Source organism: Branchiostoma lanceolatum, chromosome 15 (genome assembly GCF_035083965.1).
Source record: "Branchiostoma lanceolatum isolate klBraLanc5 chromosome 15, klBraLanc5.hap2, whole genome shotgun sequence".
Classification (NCBI taxonomy): Eukaryota; Metazoa; Chordata; class Leptocardii; order Amphioxiformes; family Branchiostomatidae; genus Branchiostoma; species Branchiostoma lanceolatum.
Genome location: NC_089736.1, coordinates 4,613,079 through 4,633,089, shown reverse-complemented (window position 1 = coordinate 4,633,089; position 20,011 = coordinate 4,613,079). Strand labels below are relative to the sequence as shown.

General features: G+C 40.1%; 2 protein-coding genes across 3 annotated transcripts in view; both read right to left on the bottom strand.

The window, feature by feature from the left end:
• Positions 1–843: 843 nt before the first annotated feature.
• LOC136449279 (uncharacterized) lies at positions 844–5,665 on the bottom strand. The gene is made up of 4 exons (XM_066449247.1): positions 5,454–5,665; positions 4,279–4,655; positions 3,521–3,823; positions 844–3,184 (listed from the first exon to the last, which is right to left on the bottom strand). Exons 2-4 carry the CDS (start codon positions 4,652–4,654, stop codon positions 1,626–1,628), a joined length of 2,238 nt encoding a protein of 745 aa, XP_066305344.1. The 5' UTR covers position 4,655; positions 5,454–5,665; the 3' UTR covers positions 844–1,625.
• Positions 5,666–6,512: 847 nt separating this feature from the next.
• The window catches only part of LOC136449277 (dnaJ homolog subfamily C member 10-like), an 80,031-nt gene continuing 66,532 nt past the window's right edge, over positions 6,513–20,011 (bottom strand). Inside the window, exons 14-20 of one of the 2 annotated variants that reach the window (XM_066449245.1) lie at positions 13,796–13,897; positions 12,633–12,788; positions 12,265–12,398; positions 10,254–10,458; positions 9,585–9,713; positions 9,170–9,256; positions 6,513–8,535 (exon numbers count right to left, since the gene is read on the bottom strand). In XM_066449245.1, the coding sequence (XP_066305342.1) occupies positions 8,524–8,535; positions 9,170–9,256; positions 9,585–9,713; positions 10,254–10,458; positions 12,265–12,398; positions 12,633–12,788; positions 13,796–13,897 (825 nt within the window). In that variant the 3' untranslated portion in view covers positions 6,513–8,523. Of the gene's footprint in view, positions 8,536–9,169; positions 9,257–9,584; positions 9,714–9,786; positions 9,862–10,253; positions 10,459–12,264; positions 12,399–12,632; positions 12,789–13,795; positions 13,898–20,011 lie in introns of those variants that run through there. The other variant, XM_066449246.1, reaches the window with a different exon arrangement.

The following is a 20,011-nucleotide window of genomic DNA, read 5'->3' as shown; positions in this document are numbered from 1 at the left end:
ATCAGCATTATCAGCATAATTTATGAAGCCTCCATTAACATTTAATCTGCAGGGTTACCTAAATCCGCCACAAAAAACGTTTAAAATGTTGGCTTGAGATCCCTACCCCCCCAGGTTAATGCACAGTTTAGATATACAGGAGTGCATTATTATACTGGAGGACGTTGGGTTGGAGATCTGTTTGGACGTATATTTTCTGGTGGCGGAATTATGTACCCTGGTGGAATTAATGTTAGTAGATGTTACATTAAATTGTTTTATTTTGTGTTGGACTAAATGCAGTGAAATAGAGGAATGCTTGATTATAAATACATATTGTGTAAATTTATATAAAGTCACACTTGTAATATATGAATACTTATTGACTTTTGAGCACTGCTATGCTGTGTGGGATAATATTTTTTGGTACAGTTTTTGAATATGAACTAATCATGAATATAAAGTTTCACATGAATTTAGCCCATGAGATTATTAACTGTTTATCAAATGATAACATCACATAAACTTGGGACCAGTGTCATGGTATTTTTTTTTCTGGAACAATGAGATTAAGTGCATTTAATATTGTTATCGATATCATCTTTATATACCATGTGAAAGATAGTACAGACGTAATGCAAAAAGTATAAATTGTTTTGTTATGTCAGCATTTATGAAGAGATTCTTATCCATAGGATACTATGCTTGGTTGAACAGTAAGTTGTGAAAACAATTTTCTTTCATGCAGCAAAAGAAGATCTAGACAAATATACACACTTGAACACCCCTTGCGTCAATTTCAATGTTCTTTATTCAGAGTGACATACAATTGCAATTAAATCTTTGAAACAGGGATATATTACAACAAAAGTGAACAATGTCTTGCCATTTGTGATGGAAAAAGAACTATTGACATCTCATAATGTACAGATCATGACTGCCAGTAACTAATAATGTATATAATTGTTATTTTGTATGAGAAACAAGCATTCCCAATTTTAGTAAAGTCTTAAGATTAAATCAATCCACATCTGTAAAAACATTTAATCCATTTTTTTGTTAAGACAATGTCTAGCCACTTGATAATGGAAATTACAAGTTAGAACCAAACCAATAAATCAATGCAAATAAAACCAGTCCAACAAAAAACAGAGAGATCAAACTGTGTGAAGAAACAAAACAAAAATCTAATTCATATTTTGTAGATTTCAGTATACACTGTACAAGCAAAGGTTTGGATCTGGCTTGCTTTTGACGTCTTTTAGGCCTAGTTTTGATGGGATTTCTATTTGAGTATTTCGCCCCGTTTTCTTTCTGTCGCCAAGCCAAACTGGAAAAAAATGCAACCCGACAAAAACGCATAAAAGGCGTCAAAAACAAGCCGGAGCCAAACCGTCTGCTTAAAGAGCAGATAGATTTTGTAACCAACGAGGAGTCTCTTGGCAATTCATGATCCCACTGCATGATCCAAACCACAGTTTTTATCCCGTGATGACACGCCAGTCTCAGATCTTATTGAAAATCGACTGTATATTGTTCTTTCTGAATCAGTTTTGTACAGATCAGGTGCAAAGCATTGCGGTAATAGACTCCAAAATCTTACAGCTTTAAAGAAAGAAACTGTTCATATCCCAATTATCACATGTTCAATAACTGAAGTATCGGTACACAGACACTGTGTGGTCATAAAAATTGGTCACTACTAGGTGTCCATGTGGTCCAATGGCCACACCTTCTGTCCAGCACCCGTTATCAACGTGACGGACGTACTCGCCGTCACTTGTGAATATCTGTACCCGACTGTTCCTACAGTCTGCCACGATGATGTTGCCCGAGCTGTCTGTACAGATACCGTTGGGGCAGAGCAGTTGTCCTTTGCCACTTCCCTCGCCTCCAAACTTGAACAAGAACTTCCCGAACTCGTCAAACACGTAGACAGAATGAGTTGTACTGTCTGTCAGAAGAATGCTTCCCTTCCTGTCCACAGTGATGTACTCTGGCTGTTGCATCCCAGAATCTTGATGCCGGAATCTCCGTACCCGTTTTCCATCCGGCCTGAACACATGGACTTCACACTGGACATGACTAGCCTCTGTTACCAAGATGTTGTTGCGCATGTCGACTGCAATCCCACGGTAGTCCCCAGACATTGGTAGGCCAAACTTTGACACCGCCTTCCCGTCCGTGCTGTATTGTACAACATAATCGGCTGATCTACCTCGCCCAATGACCCACAGATTCCCACCATATGAATAGCGAATGGACACATCAAACGGCTTCATTAACATGCCCCCAGTACCTGGCACAATTGTTGAGAAGTGTCGGAGATAAACACCATCCATGCTGTGTACTTGAACCTGTTTGTTGCCTGTATCAGCCACAAATATATCATTACCTGACACTGCAACACCGCGCGGGTTCTTAAATGTGTGCTCCGAAGCGCGCCCATCATAATTTATTTTGCTTTTTGCCAACGAATGTCTCGTAAACATCTCAACACGGCGGCCGACGTCTTGATCTGTTGTCCCCTCTGCCGCTGCTGGCTTGGATTGGGTGATTTGCTCCATTGTTGACGGGACCGAACTACGTTCCTCCTGTTTGAATTCGCCACCATCCAATTCTGGCATTCCAGCGCTACTTTCTGCATCATCCAATTCCTCTTGTAACCTGTTGTCCTCTGGTATTTGAGTACTGTGCTTGCCATCTATTACATGTGTCTGTGTAGCTACATCTGCCTTCTCGACGTCTGCCGACCAGCCTCCAAACGGCTTCTCTCCCGTGTACCCTGTGCCGTGAAATCTGATCATGACTTGCTTGGCTTTTTCTGTGTCTTCTCGGGCCTGCTGGAGCTCTTTCTCTAGAACTGTGATGGACTCCTGGGCCTCCTTTAACATGTTCCCTGTGATGGTCAGCTTGGAACGCATGGTCATCAACGTGTTGGAATCCACTTCAGCCTTCCTGAGGTTTTGGATGGTCCGCCTCATCTGTTGGTCTCTGAGCTGGTCCTTCTGAACCAGAGCCTGGACCAGGCTATAGGAGAAGCCCTGGTATTCGAGACTCTCGGCTACCTGCAGATGGAGGGGCAGGGTGTCGGAGAACAGGTTCAGAGCGGACAGGTGGGTCCAGTTCTTCGGCGCCCTCTGTCGCTTGGTCGGGGTTTTACATCCCACCTCAATGTCATCTGCAGGGAGTTGTCTCTTGACATCTGTAATGCAAGCAAATTTTTTATTATCTTTTTATACATATCAATCTTCCAGCAAAATAAAATAAAGACAACCAGGTCAAAAGATTTAAAAAAAAATGGATGTCCTGTTGCAGTACCAAGGTCACATACCAGGGGGCTTAAAATCAGCCTTCACATTTGTTTCCCCAACACCTACTCACATGCCAAATATCATTACAATCCATTTAGACGTTCTTCAGTTATGCTGACTACAAACATCCGGAAACACGCACACACAAACACAAACACAAACACACACACAAACACACAAACACCCTCAAAACTATATCTCCATTTTTCATGGAGATAACAACGCACCATTCCACAGGGTTTCCCTTGTGACCTCTATGGGCACTTCAGTGTCGATTTGCAGTGACTTGACGCCCATGTACACAAGTCTTGGGTCGGAGTGATTAGCCATGAGCCTCAGCACTGCTGTGTTCTCCCGCGGTATGGAGAAGTGCACCAGGATGCTCTTGCCTTTCTTGTACCCTCTGAACTTGACCTGTGACCTTCTGACACCGCACAGTGACGCTATGTTACGTCTGTGTTGATCTATGGTTTCCTGGATCATATGCCTTTGACCATTGATGACCAAATAGGTGTCAGACATCGTAGCTCCTGGAAGAATTCCAAGCATGGTTGGTGTTAGTTTTTAAAGCAATGTAGACTTCAAATTCTCTGAAGTTATGCAGCTGCAAAATAGACTACATGTATTCCAAAATCACCAGCCATTAGATCCTCATGCTAAATCATTACCTGTCATTGAACTGATTTGATAGTGAGAGGAACATACATGTTTTGGGTTGGAAATAAAATAAAATAAAAAAAACGTTAGAAATCATTTTAAAGGCCTAAATACAAAATATAACAAAACTTGTGTAAGCATGAATTCGTAAGAATTTTAAACCAACTTTCAGGGCATCTACCTTTAACATGACAGAGGCTAGGGGCTTGAAATATAGTGATACTATTATAATTAAACAATTATCATAATTCTAACTGGGAACCACACTCAACATCATAATACCAGATACCATGTACAAGGTGCCATCAAAAATGCTATTTTCACTAACCGTCTGCGTTTGCACCCTCAGCGCTGGTTCCCGGCTGAAGTTCGGGGTTCTCCGGAATCTCTCGGTCAGGCGGTTGAAACGGTCGCAAAATGTCCCTCACAAGGTCCTGTCGTCCTATTCTTTCCAAGATTTCTTCAACAAAGTCCAGGTTCTCCTGGTCTATTTTGCACAATTCCATCAGAGCGACGAAAACATCAACTGCCCGCCTGAGTTTTTCTGACTTACTTTTCGGAATCAGGTGCATGCAAAACAACTTAACGTTTGCTGTTTCATCATCAGTGAGTTCCTCAGATACACGGAGTAAAGTTTGCACGAAATCAAAATGTCGCCTATCGGCATCGTTTATTCCTTCGAATTCCCGAACTGGACCTGCCATCCTGAAATGAAACATCGCAACATTAATTCAATAACATTGCACCTTCACAATAATAAGCTGCAATGACCAGGACATTCTTCAACATGATTTGTGGACTTGTGTACATTTTACACTCAGAACCGTCACGGTATACCTCAGCTGCACACTTTGACCTTTAACACAACATATGGCCCACCCGGTCTCTACTAATTGATCCGCGTACTAGTTAAGACCACAGAAATCGTATATCACCGTCTCACCGACTACACCACAAAGTGCCCTGTGGGCGTGACCACGACTTTGATTAGGCCATGTTTACCTTCTTTATTTGCTCATTCATGTATAATTTCCATCACTTTCAGGGCGACCTTTGCTAATAATTCAATCACTCCGTCGTTAAATTTTATTCTACATACCACTTTGAGTACTATTGAGTTCAGGCAATACTATTGTTTTGGCAACTTGCACCAAAATTGCCCGTCCTTACGTAACTGAATCGACCGATGTTTTCCATGAACGATGCAAAGCAGGTCAACTTGCAGTCACATACCATTTGCGTTACCTTGGCTATGTAAATATGCCAACAGTAAAGTTAAATGCATTTTTGCAGCCCCTAACAACTTCAGTTAAACTTTAACGGCTACAATGTTGTGATTTTCTAAATTTCATTCGCCATGACACGTATTTGACACTTTGTGAATTATAAGTACGACAAACGTCCCATGGTTAAGAGGTAAGTACCCATAATGGCCGACTGTGGCACCATGTTTACACCTGCCCTGCCCGGTGAAGTGAGGCGTTAATCTTTTCCAGAACTCACCTGTACCCGTGTAACTTGCCCAGAAGACTCACACTTGAAGATATAATTGCAGTGTGTTAATCCAAGAAGGACTTCGCAAGTAGTTACAAATTTAAGATACCAATGACGATCGGTGAATATCAAGAGAAGTTTGGTCACCTGTTGAGTTTTGATTATACTACGCTGTGATCGCTCTTAACGTTGGCATTCTGGGGCTTATTAACTCAGTATTCGTCCGCGAACCCGCAAATAGTTCCGGTACAATAGTTTCGCATTTAATGTCATCTTTATAACGTGAGGTTAGACATAGACGTCTACTGTGTAAATCAATCATAAACTCGATTCTTATGAGGAAACTTAACGCTACCATTATGTTTTGAATAAGGATTTGTAGATCGGACAAGGGGGCGTGGCTAGGGTCAATGACTTCCGGGTATTTCCACCACACTGTTTTCATACTTCCCAAAAATCCTCCGCAGCAATAGTACAGTCGGCAAAAACTCGTACAGAACAAAACATGACTATACAAGGCTATCTCAATATCTTTGAAAGCCCTTTGATTCCAATATTTCTATGCACTTTGGCTATGGAAATGGCTTATATAATAATCATGAGGGTGTGTGTGATTTGAATAGCTGATTTACCGCATTGTTCTGGTTTAAAGATTTATAACGGGCCACACGTAATTTCCGGAAAGGTTTGACATGCACAGAAAAAGCGAAATGAAGATTAAGTAAACATAATTGATTGGAATGCTGCAGAAACCATATTGATCGCCAGAGATCCCCACTGCCACAGTCACACACTTACCTTTGTACAATGTGCACAGGTATACGTTGATAGAAAGGAATCATTGAAACAATGACACAAACGCGTTGACGAAGGTTACACATACAGTCAATACATACTTTTAATTATGAACAAGCAACTGCATAGATTTTGTAAACAGACGTTTGAGGTAGCATCAGCTACCTTTTGCCAGTCACTGAAGAAAGATAGTGAATGCTACATGAAACATTAGACCGTTTTCAAAATCTATGCAGTTGCTAGAGTTACTTTTGTATTTTGTTTGACAATGCAAATGATAAAGTATTTTATTCATTTTCAACCTCCTGTTTATTGTGTGATGTCAAATCAATGAATGATACACCTGCAGCAGATAAACATGCTAAAACAACAACCGTCTAAAACATCACTGTGAACCCCACAAAATCATACCAGTACAGGTGTAGGAAGACAACTGTCTAAAAACAGACTTCCCAGCTGACTTAACAACATAAACCCACAATCGAAAAAGACCTCCCTTGTATTTCGCGTAAAGCAGTGGTCTTGAAAATTATCCATAAATTTTGTTTGTCTGCAAACACTGCAGCATTGCCATACATCCTCATGGCTCCTAGTTTTGTCTGTGGGACTGGAAGTGTTGCAAATTAAGCTGCATGGGTAAGGGGGTGAAGTCTGCTATCTCTGATTAATATACTGTCAAGTTTGTATACTTTTTCAACCAGCTAACTTTACTTTAATTTAAATATCACGACTGATCTGAAAATAATGAAACTAACTAAAATCATTGGTCATGCTTAACTACTACAACTTCTAAGATGGCACAAGAATTCAAAGACACTTTCAAACACTATTAAAGTTGGTCAAACTCGGATGGAAATTTTTGCAACAAACATCCATATGACTGTGTCTTATTTAAATTATGATTTTTAGCTTAAACTCAGTCATTTTCCACCAAACTGACCAAAATATCATGTAAATTTAAGAATGGTAGGTCATAGAGGCCAAAATGTATTGCATGTCCTTATTAAATGTACATGGCAACATAACTTAACTATAATTTGCATAATAAATTTCTTTTCTAGTAAGGCCATGTTAATTCTATCATATGGATGACATCCTCTGGGCACCTCAAACTGATGCGAGCGTGTGAATGAAAAAAAAAATGTTTGGCCAAAAAAAATGCCTTCATTATGAAATCTTCAAAACAAAACTAAAAAAGATAATAGCAAAATATTGATTTTCTTTTTTGTCCTTTCAAAGATTCTTCTTTGACTTTGGAATTGACTTTGGCAATCTACGACATTAGTATCCGTCTTCCTATTGCAGCTGCTTTTTACAATTTACAGTACGGCCGAAAACCTTTTTTGTGGAAATGGATGAAAATTGATGTAATCCACAAAATCAGATCAACATGGCCTAATCATTACTAAAATAAGCAGTGAATCACTGTCTACTTTTTTTAACGTATTTCCCAACTCCAGTACTCAACATATTCTTACGAGCCTCATTGCAGTATACGTAATTCCTCTATTTTCGTTCAATAAGAATAAAAATGAAACTATAACAGTGCATAAAACACATGTACATAAGCATAGAATACACCCATGTACCCTGAACCAGTCTTACACCATTGCTCTCAAAACATTGAATAAATAGATATTACAACATACTGCTTGGACCCGAAAATGTAAAACTGCACAAGTTTCACAAGAAAAATTGACAAGTACTGCAAGCTTAAATGTCATATCAATTGTCTAATACTTGTCTGTTTGCACTTAAGAATTCTTGGGCCAACCACTGCACATTTCTATTGGTTCCCATGGCCATCTGATAGCTACCTTAAAACAGTTTGGGAAGAATTCATATTCAGCTTGTATACATTTTATTGCTTAAAAGCTTATGTAAAGGAAAAACCTACTAAAAGGCACTTGACACAATGATGAAATAAAAATCTATATAATTGCTATTGCATCATAATTACGGCAAAATGACATCATTGCTATGAAGAAAAAAATCTAGGATTCTGTGATGACATCATAGATAATGGTGATATTTTAGATTCTGTACTGGTGACATCATGGAAATTGTGGTGACATCATGGATTCTGTGGTGACATCATGAATTCTGTGATGATATCATGATGTCTGTGGTGACATCATGATGTCTGTGGTGACATCATGATGTCTGTGGTGACATCATGGATTCTTTGGTGACATCATAGCTTCAGTGGTGACATCATAAGTTTCTGTGATGACATCATAGAGTCTGCAGGCAAGATAATCTTCTAAATGGCTTGGACCCTGGATTATAGTTCATCCTAGAAAGAGAAGACAAAGGATACGTTGACTTGACTTAAAATCTTCAATTCAACATTGCATATTTGTACAAAAATTAATACACAAATATAAGACAGTGAGTTGAGTATAAATTAGCAAGAAAAATACCGCTCCCGTCCAAATGGTCAAACCCAACATAAGGTACCCCTAAAACACCCCTCCAAAAAATGGTCACATCCAACATGGCTGCCCCTAAAACACCCCTTCCTATAAAATGGTCACATCCAACATGGCGGCCCCCATCCTTGCAAGCAAAAACAGAACAGGTTTTGCTATCGCAAACCTGTAAATACAGCACACAACACCATGCTCACTGGTAATTTTGTTGAGAACAGAGTCACATGATTGTATTCTATTTAGTGCCAAGTCCCAAAGGTGAGCATGCAGACAAAAACAAGCATGTATCATGGAACAGTTATTACTGCTCCAACTGGTTTGAGTGGTCACAGAAGAAAACATAGGGAGTCAAAGGGCCGCTTACTTATTATATGTTACCAACAGACTGTACTATCAATGAAACTACTGTACACAGTACATGTAACTGTACAATTTATTACAATGCATCCAATATTTTTGTTCATCAAATCAAAGCGAAAAATAAAGACAGTTTCTTACCCGTAACCTGCGGTTTCCAACTTTCTGTTTTATATAGTTCACAATATACTCTGCACTCTGGCTATTTATAGATTCTCCAAAAATATTCTGGAAGAGATGAAACGATACATAATGATTATTATCATGTTTTAGAAAAATATGACAATGTTATGACTCATGATGTAAAGTACTGAAAAGGAATCACAGCACCAACAATGTACAATTTTGTATTTTGGAAGCTTAAGGATAAGACTGATATTGTAAGAAATACAATCATATTATCAATTCTTAACGTTCTCCCTGCTGCCTAATCCCATAACCAGTAGAAATTTGGTGCTAAATGGCTACCGTAGCAGGTTGAAGATTAGAAATACTATTTGTTTTCATTCCATTACAAACAAAAGGTACAGTAACTCCAAACTTGCTGTTAACTTACTTTTTGTTTTCCTTCGATGTTGGGTTTGTAGAAACGTAATGTAGGGTAGGCCCTGACCCAGGCCTGCTGACACAGGTCAGAGTACATGTCGCAGTTCACCTTGCCGAAATGGGCAACCTCGTCTCCTAGCTGTAGGGGAAAAGTCAAAGGTCAGAGTACATGTCACAGTTCACCTTGCCGAAATGGGCAACCTCGTCTCCTAGCTGTAGGGGAAAAGTCAAAGGTCAGAGTACATGTCACAGTTCACCTTGCCGAAATGGGCAACCTCGTCTCCTAGCTGTAGGGGAAAAGTCAAAGGTCAGAGTACATGTCACAGTCCACTTTGCCGAAATGGGCAACCTCGTCTCCTAGCTGTAGGGGAAAAGTCAAAGGTCAGAGTACATGTCACAGTTCACCTTCCCAAAATGGGCAACCCCATTACATAGCTGTGACGTGAAGTCAAATTATCTCACATAAGTTAAAAACATCTCTTTTCAATGTTGAAAAATGTCACCTCAAAAGGCTAGGTGAAGCAGGTTTTTTGTGTTAGGGACGGTAAGTTATATAACAGGAAAAAAAAACGTTTTTCCCTACGCCTGAGAGGTTTGAGCCAAAACAGTACAGAGAAAAAGGAAAGCGTCTTCTTGATATGAAAGTTAAACCCTTTTCTGAACACTAAACAAGACTGACCCTGGCAGCTCTTTCGAACTCCGGGGCAAAGACCTGACAGTGACTACACCAGGGTGTGAAGAAGTCTATGACCCAGGCGTCCTGCCCCTGCAGCACTCTCTTCTGGAACTCAGCATGGCTCAGCTCGGGGGTTTTACTGGGCAGGTGCTGGAAGATCCACGTACGGAACGACCCCACGTTCCTCCACCAGTGGCTGGGGTATTTTCTGGGGTGGGGACAAAGGAGGGTTAGTTACCTTCATGTAATAGAAGAACAGAATACTGTATTGCATGAAAATTGTACACGGTAAAGTGTATGGCAACAACGATTTAACATAGTACAAAATAAAAGTACAGTCAAACCTGTATTAGCGGTCACCTTTGCATAGCGGCCACCTGCCCATAGTGGTCACTTTTTGTCGGTCCCTTGGATTTTTCCCATTGACATAAGCATTAAGAATTAGGCTATAGCGGCCACCTGTCCAACGCGGTCGCGGCCAGACGATTTTCGGTCCCGCGAGTACAGTAACACTGCCGATAACGGTCACGGCGCGCCAGTAGAAGCCGCATCGCCACCGCACGCCGGGTTCAAAATCTTCATTTTTTCACGCAGTTATCAAATTTATGTTGACTCAACTGGATAGGATCATAATAAAGAAAACCAGAATGTTTTATCCTTGTTAGAAAATCCATGGTTTGACGCGAAGTCAAGTATAATTTTCTTCACATGGCTTGCGTTTGTACATCGTGGTAAAATTGATCATTTCTGTGCATTTCGACTGGACAAATATTACGGCAGCTTTTTGGAAAATACAACCCACACATGTACCTGATGCGGTAAGTTCGCGAAATGTTTGAATGCCGGCCCAATTTCCGTTTTCACTGGGAATTCATTCAAATTGTGCTCAAAACGTGTTTCGCGCAATTTTCAAAATGGCGGTGATACAAACTGGATAGGTAGCAGCATAAAGGTCAACGGAAGACACCACTGTTACGGAGGTATAATATACTAAATTTATTTTGCTGCAAAGTATCACTGAGAATAATTACTAAACCAAAAGCTTCAAAATGAATGTGAACAATATTACTATGATGTAAAATTTGGGCTGTTGCAATTTTCTGAAAAGACAAAAAGCCCTCAAAAGAGCGACCTTCTTCGGAGTACCCTATTAGCATAATGGTAGATGCTGATCAACACAAGCCACGCGGGAACCGAACCAACACAACAAGAGACTAAGGAATATTGTCGCCACGATTTTATGTTTGAAAACGGTCGAAAACGAACAGTAAGTGACAACTGAGCAACATGTATTTTGTTCTTAACTATCTAGGAGTAAAAGAACAACAATCGAACTTCTAAAATGTTCCTTACCTGTTTACATGTGTACTGTACGGTGAATAAATGTATCTCAGTGGGTACTGAAAACATGTGTCACTCGTGGTCAATTAATCGACATTTTCTCCATAGCGGCCACCTGTCCTTAGCGGCCAGTTTTGGCCAGTCCCTTGAGTGACCGCTATAGACAGGTTTGACTGTATAGAATAAAACTTAACATCCTAATCCTGTTAACAGATAGTTTGATACAGTTTAACAAAGGATCCAAATGCTTATGTGGAGATGCTTCTGAAGAGTCAGGAATTGTTATATATTCAATTCCTCTACTAGTTGCTTTACTACATTACATGTTGTAATGACTGTTCTAGCTAAATAAAGTAATACCAAGCTAGTAGCAATGCCTCTTTTATATCCGACTTACAAACATCATCATCTTTAAAATTGATCGCTAGCTAGTCTGAATTACAACATGGATGACCAGTATAAAGTATAAAGACCTGTATCATTTTTGAGGTACTACTTGAAATCCTTAAAGGTATCAAACCATGCATTTATGTGAAAATTTTTCTTTACCCCTGAACTGAAGATCCAAATTGAAGAATTGTACATGTGTGTAGTTTTTTTCTGCATTGTTTATGAAATGTGCCACAAAATGTATGACCTTCATGACCAACGTTATTCTTTGTAAAATACTTACTTGAAGTAGCTTGTCCCTGTATGTGTTGGAGGGTAGAGGCGGATGGTAGGGTAACTGTGGATGTTCTGACTGGTACACAGGGCGTGGTATCTATCACAGTCCACCTGGGCCACGTTTGCTATTCCCTGCATGGTCTAACAAGGGAACAATAATGGCTGCTTATTGCTGGAGGTCTACATGTTTGCGATGTACATTATGTACAATGTACTTACAGAGATTCTTTGACAGAAAAAGAAATTATGGTGGGTCCAATTTTTTTAGTTGGAGAACTGTGTAAGGTTTCCATTACATACAATTAAGAACAGTTAAATTCTTCTTTATCTTATTTCTTACAGTCACAGTCAAATAGTAAATGAACTAGACTCTACCTTAGCAAGTTTTCTCCACTCTGGTGCGAGGTCCTGACAGGGTCCACACCATGGTGCGTAGAAGTCCACCAGCCACATGTCGTTGTCTCCCCGGTCTCCGATCAGCGGCACGAAGTTGTCCGAGGTCAGGATATGCACAGGAGGTCGCAGCGTATCCTGTCAGGAACAGAACACAATTCAACATGGTTTCGATTTTTGTAAGTCATTTTCAAAATATCAGTTGCACTTCAGCACATTTGAAAGCTTTTTGATCTTTAGTATGCTGACATTGTTTGGGTTATCAAATTACTAAGATTGATAACAATAACCATATTTCTCTGGTGAAAGTTTTCACTTTTTAAACTTTTCATTTACAAGTACAATGTAGGTACCACAGGCCAGCAACAAAGTCAGGGAACAAAAATTAGTACTGTTTAAAAAAAACAACACACATTTTTGCTGACAGGCGGTCTAAAACCTTCCATAAACTGAGGCTGCAACCTTTATAACAGAGGTACAAACTGGAGAATATGGTACTTATAATATTCAGCTGATGCTGTGTAACAGTTGTATCAACATAGAAGTCTAATCAATTCTTGATAACAAGATTTTGTCTGTTTGTCTGAGCCTTTGTTTATTCATGAGAAGCTCAAATTGTGGCGTCGTGTGGCGCAAGTGTAGAGCGCGCAGCTGTCAAACAATGGGACCCGGGCTCTAATCCCGGGTTGTGCCCAGAGACATGTCCGAACTTGCGCCCCGACGTTGTGTCCTTGGGAAAGGCACTTAACACGACTTTCCTCACTTCACTCAAGTGTAAACGAGTACCTAGCTCATCTAGGGTTAGGGACGTCCCTCGGATAGGACGTTAAATGGAGGTCCCTTGTTTGGGGAGAGCCACACCCCGCACACGTTAAAGAACCCACCACACCTTTCGAAAAAGAGTAGGGGCATGCCCCATTGTGCAATGGTACAAATCTTACAGTCCGGTCTGGGATGACATCTTGAAAAAGTGATAGCTCACTTGTTGTGTCAATCCTTCCACAAAATGTGGTAAATCAAAAATAAATTGGCACGCAGGCCGCTTTTCATCGAGGTCATGAGGGAGAGGTAAAGGTCAGATAAAATATAACAAGGATACAAATTACATCATTTAAGTCCTATAATAACTCATTTCTCAACATTACCTGTGCAAACTCCACCAGCTCCTCTGCCTGGTGCATCCCACTCAGGAAGTGAGGCACACTCTGGTTGTAGAACACTGTGGTCGGGTACGAATGGATGTTCATCTGTGGGGGAGATTGTAAAAAAAAAGAAACAAGATTGTAACAGTAGTTTTGGTGTTGCTAACAGAGGATAGGTGTCTCATTGCAGTCTGATAAACATTACATACATGACTTTATGACCTAGTCGTTCATACGTCGTGTGAACGCAAACTGAGGGCATTTTTAAGATAGTCTTAAAAAATTCAGATGTCTTGTTACGAAGAAGACTGTGACAGTCTTAGATCCTAGTGCGGTTTGTTCAGTCAAAGCCCCTTTAAAATTCTACAATTAATGTGTCTGCGCTGTAAGGATAGCCTTGAAGAGTACTTTCATTTTTGTAAAATCAAACAGATAGAAAAATGTTTCTTTATCATGTTGTCTTGCAAAAATGTTTCAGCCGTTGCCTCCTGCTGCCATTCGATTTGATAGGAAACCTGCAGTACTAACAGTTGCTGATAGGAGTCTCTCAATTCAGACACAGTCAAAAGAAGTGGTCTGCAGACTTCTGATTGTTTGAGGGGTCACTTTTTTCAACATGATGCACTGCTTGCTGCCAGCATTCATTGGTAGAAAACCTTGCAGTACCAACAGCTACTGATAGGAGTCTCGCAAATCTGACAAAATCACAAACTGACCTTAGCACATGTATATACCATTCCCATAAGTCACCATAAAATAACTACAGTTGAAAAGGTACATGTACTGTGCTGTCCTGGGATCTTGCAACATTGATTTGCTTAACTAAACCCAGAAACGACATGCACATTGTTCAATCTTGTATTACAAAATGTATCTGGTATTTTATTGGCAAATAAATCATAGATGTCATTATGTCAATGAATCACATGGGTTGGTATACATGCATAATGATCAATACTTTTCATTGCAACATTGATTTTCTGACTAAAAGGAAGAAAGGAAGAAATATTTGTTCAACATCGTACACAAAATATGTCTGGTTTTTGTTGCCAAAAAGTTATAGTTGTCAATGAAACACAATAATTATTATGAATAATGATCAATACTTTTCAATGGCATAATCCTTTTAAATTCATTTATTCAAATGACTTCCTCAGGCCTAAGGACGTCCCAAATTTTAATTGGGTCAATCCGATAACACATTAGGAACCCCCTGGTAGTGAAGACTTACTGCAATAGTCATGGGATATCTGAGGTTAGGAAGGTCCTGGTTAATCAATGAGGACCATCCGACCCATTTCACATGCTGGGCCACCTGGGTCTGTTATTAGTCTTCATATAGAATTCAAGCAGATGTAGGCCAAGCAAGAAAGTGTGGACCAATGAAAAGGCACAAACAAAACGATTCTGGAAATATATTTCCTTTCCCGAAATAATAATATAATGATAAAATTCATTCAGACCCTTGCAGTGCCTAGTGGCAGTAGGGCAGCAAGTTTCCTTGCTGGTTCAATAGCAGGGTATTCTTATAGAGGTTGCTAGCCCTTCCCTTTTAACGTGCTACAGGCACCTCCTTGTACACAGGGCACTAACTAGAAGTTATGACTTTTCTTTCGTCACAGTTTGAAGTAAGCAGAAAAATAATTCTTGAAATGAAGAGAAATGTAAAAAACAATACACATGTATAATAGATAATAAATTAAATCATGTAAATTTATCATTATAAAGAATTAAACCGTTCTCCAACTCAACAAAAGTATCGACCAGAATTCTTCATAATGTATTCTGAACTCAGACCAACTTTCTTGCTAACACGTAACTATGTTGTGTATTCAAAGCAAGCTTCCCAGCCTTCATTTGTCCAGGTAACATTTCCGTTCCATCATTTCGCAAATGGTATCTTTCCCTCCAGGACTTTCCATGATAAAAGACAAGCTTTGCTAAAGCACACATCAGAATTCTTCATAACAAATTTTACCAACTTGGACAAACTTTCCTGCTAACACAAACTTCATATCTTGTATTCAAAGCAAGCTCCCAGCCTTCATTTTTCCAGGTAACATTTCCGTTCCATCATTTCGCAGATGGTATCTTTCCCTCCAGGACTTTCCATGATAGAAGACTTGCTTTGCTAAAGCACACATCAGAATTCTTCATAACAAATTTTACCAACTTGGACAAACTTTTCTGCTAACACAAACTTTATCTTGTATTCAAAGCATGCTTCCCAGCCTTCAATTTTCCAAGTAACATCTTTTCGCAAATGGTAATAAATTTCCCTCCAGGACTGTCCATGATAAAAGACATTCTTTGCTAAGCACACATCGGAATTCTTCATAACAAATTTTACCAACTTGGACAAACTTTCCTGCTTACACAAACTTTATCTTGTATTCAAAGCAAGCTCCCAGCCTTCATTTGTCCAGGTAACATTTCCGTTCCATCATTTCGCAAATGGTATCTTTCCCTCCAGGACTTTCCATGATAGAAGACTTGCTTTGCTAAAGCACACATCAGAATTCTTCATAAAAAATTTTACCAACTTGGACAAACTTTCCTGCTTACACAAACTTTATCTTGTATTCAAAGCAAGCTCCCAGCCTTCATTTGTCCAGGTAATATTTCCATTCCATCATTTCGCAAATGGTATCTTTCCCTCCAGGACTTTCCATGATAAAAGACTTGCTTTGCTTACCCTTCTATACCCTGCATCCATAACACAGTCTCCAATGGGTGAAAGATTATAGGTGAGATATAGGGGCTTCCTGAGATAGCTTGGCAGGCACATTAGAATCCTTTCTTGCGAAAATGTGACGTCTTAAGAAAAAATGCAAAATCTAACCCTCCAGGACAGTGATAATACAACCTTCAAAGATGGCAAGGAGATAAAAAATGGGGGATTTTTGGGGCATCCTTTTGGCAAAAATACCAAATGGAACTTCTTCCCTGAAGGAGTACATCATCTCCTGAAAGCCTTGTTTTCTGTTTGATGTCCCATTCACAAGAAAAAGGACGTCTGGAGATTTAGATAAGGGAGGGTTTATGGTCTAGTGGTATCACCTTAAAGGCAGACATTAGATTTGAAAGTCGTCTGTGTGGAGAATTATTCCATCTATTGTGAACTGGATGCAGGGGAAAGGCTTAAAACTTACAAGAGTTCGACTCCACAACTTGCAATCTTTATGGCTGTACTGAGGTCATTTGCTTTTAGGGCAATATTCATACTCTACTAGAAGACTTATCGCAGATTTTTCTCAGTGCTAACTGTGATCAAGATAAAGTTTTTGCTTCATATCTCCTAGAACAGACTTGGTGTATTTAAGTGAGTCAAAATTCCATGGGGCAAAGAAACACAACTGAATGTTACGATAGCGATCATTCAGTTCATCACAACACTGAAAAGCTTTTGGCTTGATGGTTAAATCTGTGTGTAGCTATCCAGATAGATTTATCCAGAAGAACTTTTCTCGACAACACGTACATGTACATGTAATGTAATCTGAGAAATCATATTATTTTCAACAAAATATTTTGTATGCAGCTGACATCTTTGAAACTTCATCGGCAGGCCAGTGAAGCATTGTTCCTTGCGTCAGACCCTTGTAGTGCCTAGTGGCACATAGGGCAGCAGGTTTCTTTGCTGCTTCTGTAGCAGGGTACATTTTCCCAGGACGGGGTTGCTTGCCCTAATCCTCTTAAAGGGACCTCCATTTTACGTCCCTTCTGAAAGACAGGTGCAGCCCCAACCGAGATGCCATTCCCAGGATTTGAAGCGTAGTCTCCAAGTTACCAAGCACTTGAAACCAGGAGGTCTGTTACCGGTTGAGCTACTGGGACATCCCAAATAGTTGTACTATGCACACCCTCCAAACTTCTACATGATTGTATTTCGAAAAGAGTCATTGTCTTTAATAATCTAAGGTGACAAGTCGATTAGATTTAAGTTCGCGAACAGCTTACCCCAAAAACCGTGAAAATAAAAGCACCGCAAACATTTCTGCATTTACAATACGTGGACCCAGGAGCTCAACTGCAAGGCTGCTACCAGTTGAGCTACAGGGACATCCCATATAGTAGTATTATATGCACTTTACACTTCTACAAACAATTGTATTTCAGAAAAAGAGTCATCATCTCTAATAATCTAAGGTGACAAGTCATCTGTTTAAGGATTACCAAGGATTTAACTCAGACAACAGTAACATTCCCAGCTTCACACCTGTCTGCTGACCCATATCCCCTGTGCCATGAACCCCACTCATAATCAATATCCCACCTTTTCTACATCAATAACCACCCCCCCCACCCTGTCTGACAAATTCATTATCCCGCATTACGGGGATACCGTGGCCTAATGGCCCGCCAGCTTTAGTAATTGTATCCCAAATGGCTGGAGGATGGCCTTATTATCAGTCAATTTGGTGTCCTGGTCAGTGGAGGCGGCTTGACCGATATGCTGAAAATTGGGGTCGCCGACCTTTCTGTCCAACTCGATACCTTACAAAATTATTGATCAGTAGAAGTTTGTTTTCTACAAGGGCTTTGACATGAGGTTAGATTCACAAATAGTCAATTATTGGGGTTGGTTTTGGGGTTAATCGTTCATTTCCTTTTAGAAAAAAAGTTGCAACTCAAAGTCAACACTAGGGATATCTAAAGATAATGTTTTTGCTGTAGATTTTCTTTTCAAATCAGTAACCGGGTGGTAGGAATTTTATTTGTTGGGTTGACCACGGAGATATTGAAAAGACATTCATTGAATAGACCGATCCTGTCGAACACCATATCGAACGAATAGAAGACCCATAGAACCCCCTGTTCTATTCCGCTCACCTCCGTCAAAAACAGCGTTGGCGGTGCAGAAATGGCACGTGTAAAGTAGGGTACGTATATCTGGGACAGGTTTTCCACTGTATTGGTTGTATGCATGCTCAGAACAAAAACGAATTTAAAAAGAAAATAGATCGGGCACTCAAGGAGAGGAATCTTGTACCACATGCTGACTACTACAAAGTCCGCTAGCGCAGAGTTTCGTCTCTTCAGTTACTGGTGTGTGAAACTGGTTAACTTGAAAATGAACAGGGAAGTGAAAGGATGCATTTTAATTCTTAGTTACTAAATATCATGCAGCTGTTATACATGCAGTCAATACAGTGGGAACCCTGTCACAGATATATGAATCCTGTTTTACACGTGCATCGACTACTTGTCAGAAACTGGGCGCTGATGCCCACCGACAAGGGAAAACTATGCGGCGCATACCGCTTTAACATTGACCGAAAACATAACGCTCTCACTGCAAGTACATCTACCCCCTCCTTAGACAACTCTACCTGGTGGATACAGCCTTCAGCAAAGAAGACATAGCATTCTTATTTGGCCCGCTTTGAAAGGGTTTCAGCGTCACAAAAGCTAAACCGAAGTCAGTAGCATTATTTTCAACGTAGCCGCGGCGGCCATGTTTGGTCCGTCAAACCCTGTTTTTGACGGAGGTGTTCGAAATCGAACAGGGGGCGTGGCTTTGGGATCGGTCTATTCATTTCTATGCAATAAAAAGCTGAATTGGCAGAGGCCACATGAATATGTACTATACGAACCTACAACATTGTGATGAATGTAAAATGTTGCAGTGATAATCGTGAGTAGATATACATGTATGTAGTGGAGGTCTATCCTTGAACTGTTATTTCCTCACAATCCCCATAATCTACCAAGTTGCTTTAACATGTAAGAAGGGTAGCGTTGAGTTTAGTCTACAGTGCACGCCACAGGTTTTCTAGGTCACACGTTTCTGCTCTCTACCTAAGGCTTTTGAAATCTCCCTGCAGCTGCCCAAAATTGGATTAAAGTTATTCTCAAAGGACATTAGCAGCCGAACATATGCCAGTCATATCCTTATGCTCTCGTCTTCATTCAAATCACTCTCCATATGGTGACTTGGATGGAACACTGTACTGTGAATACACTTCTACAAATCACAAAATATAACTGTACGCTACACACGGCCTACAACTCCTTTGAATCGGTCCCTTGATACAGTGTGAGAAAATTGGAGTCCTGTGCTGTGGGTATACCCATGTGTAAACCTCCGCCCGTGTGCTATAACTCTTCCACTTGTTCTTAATACATTTTCTACAGCATGAAAAATGACGGAGGTTATTAGACGCAGGCTGGGTGTAAGGAAAACCTCCCCTAGTCGCTCAGGTGATCATTCCTATG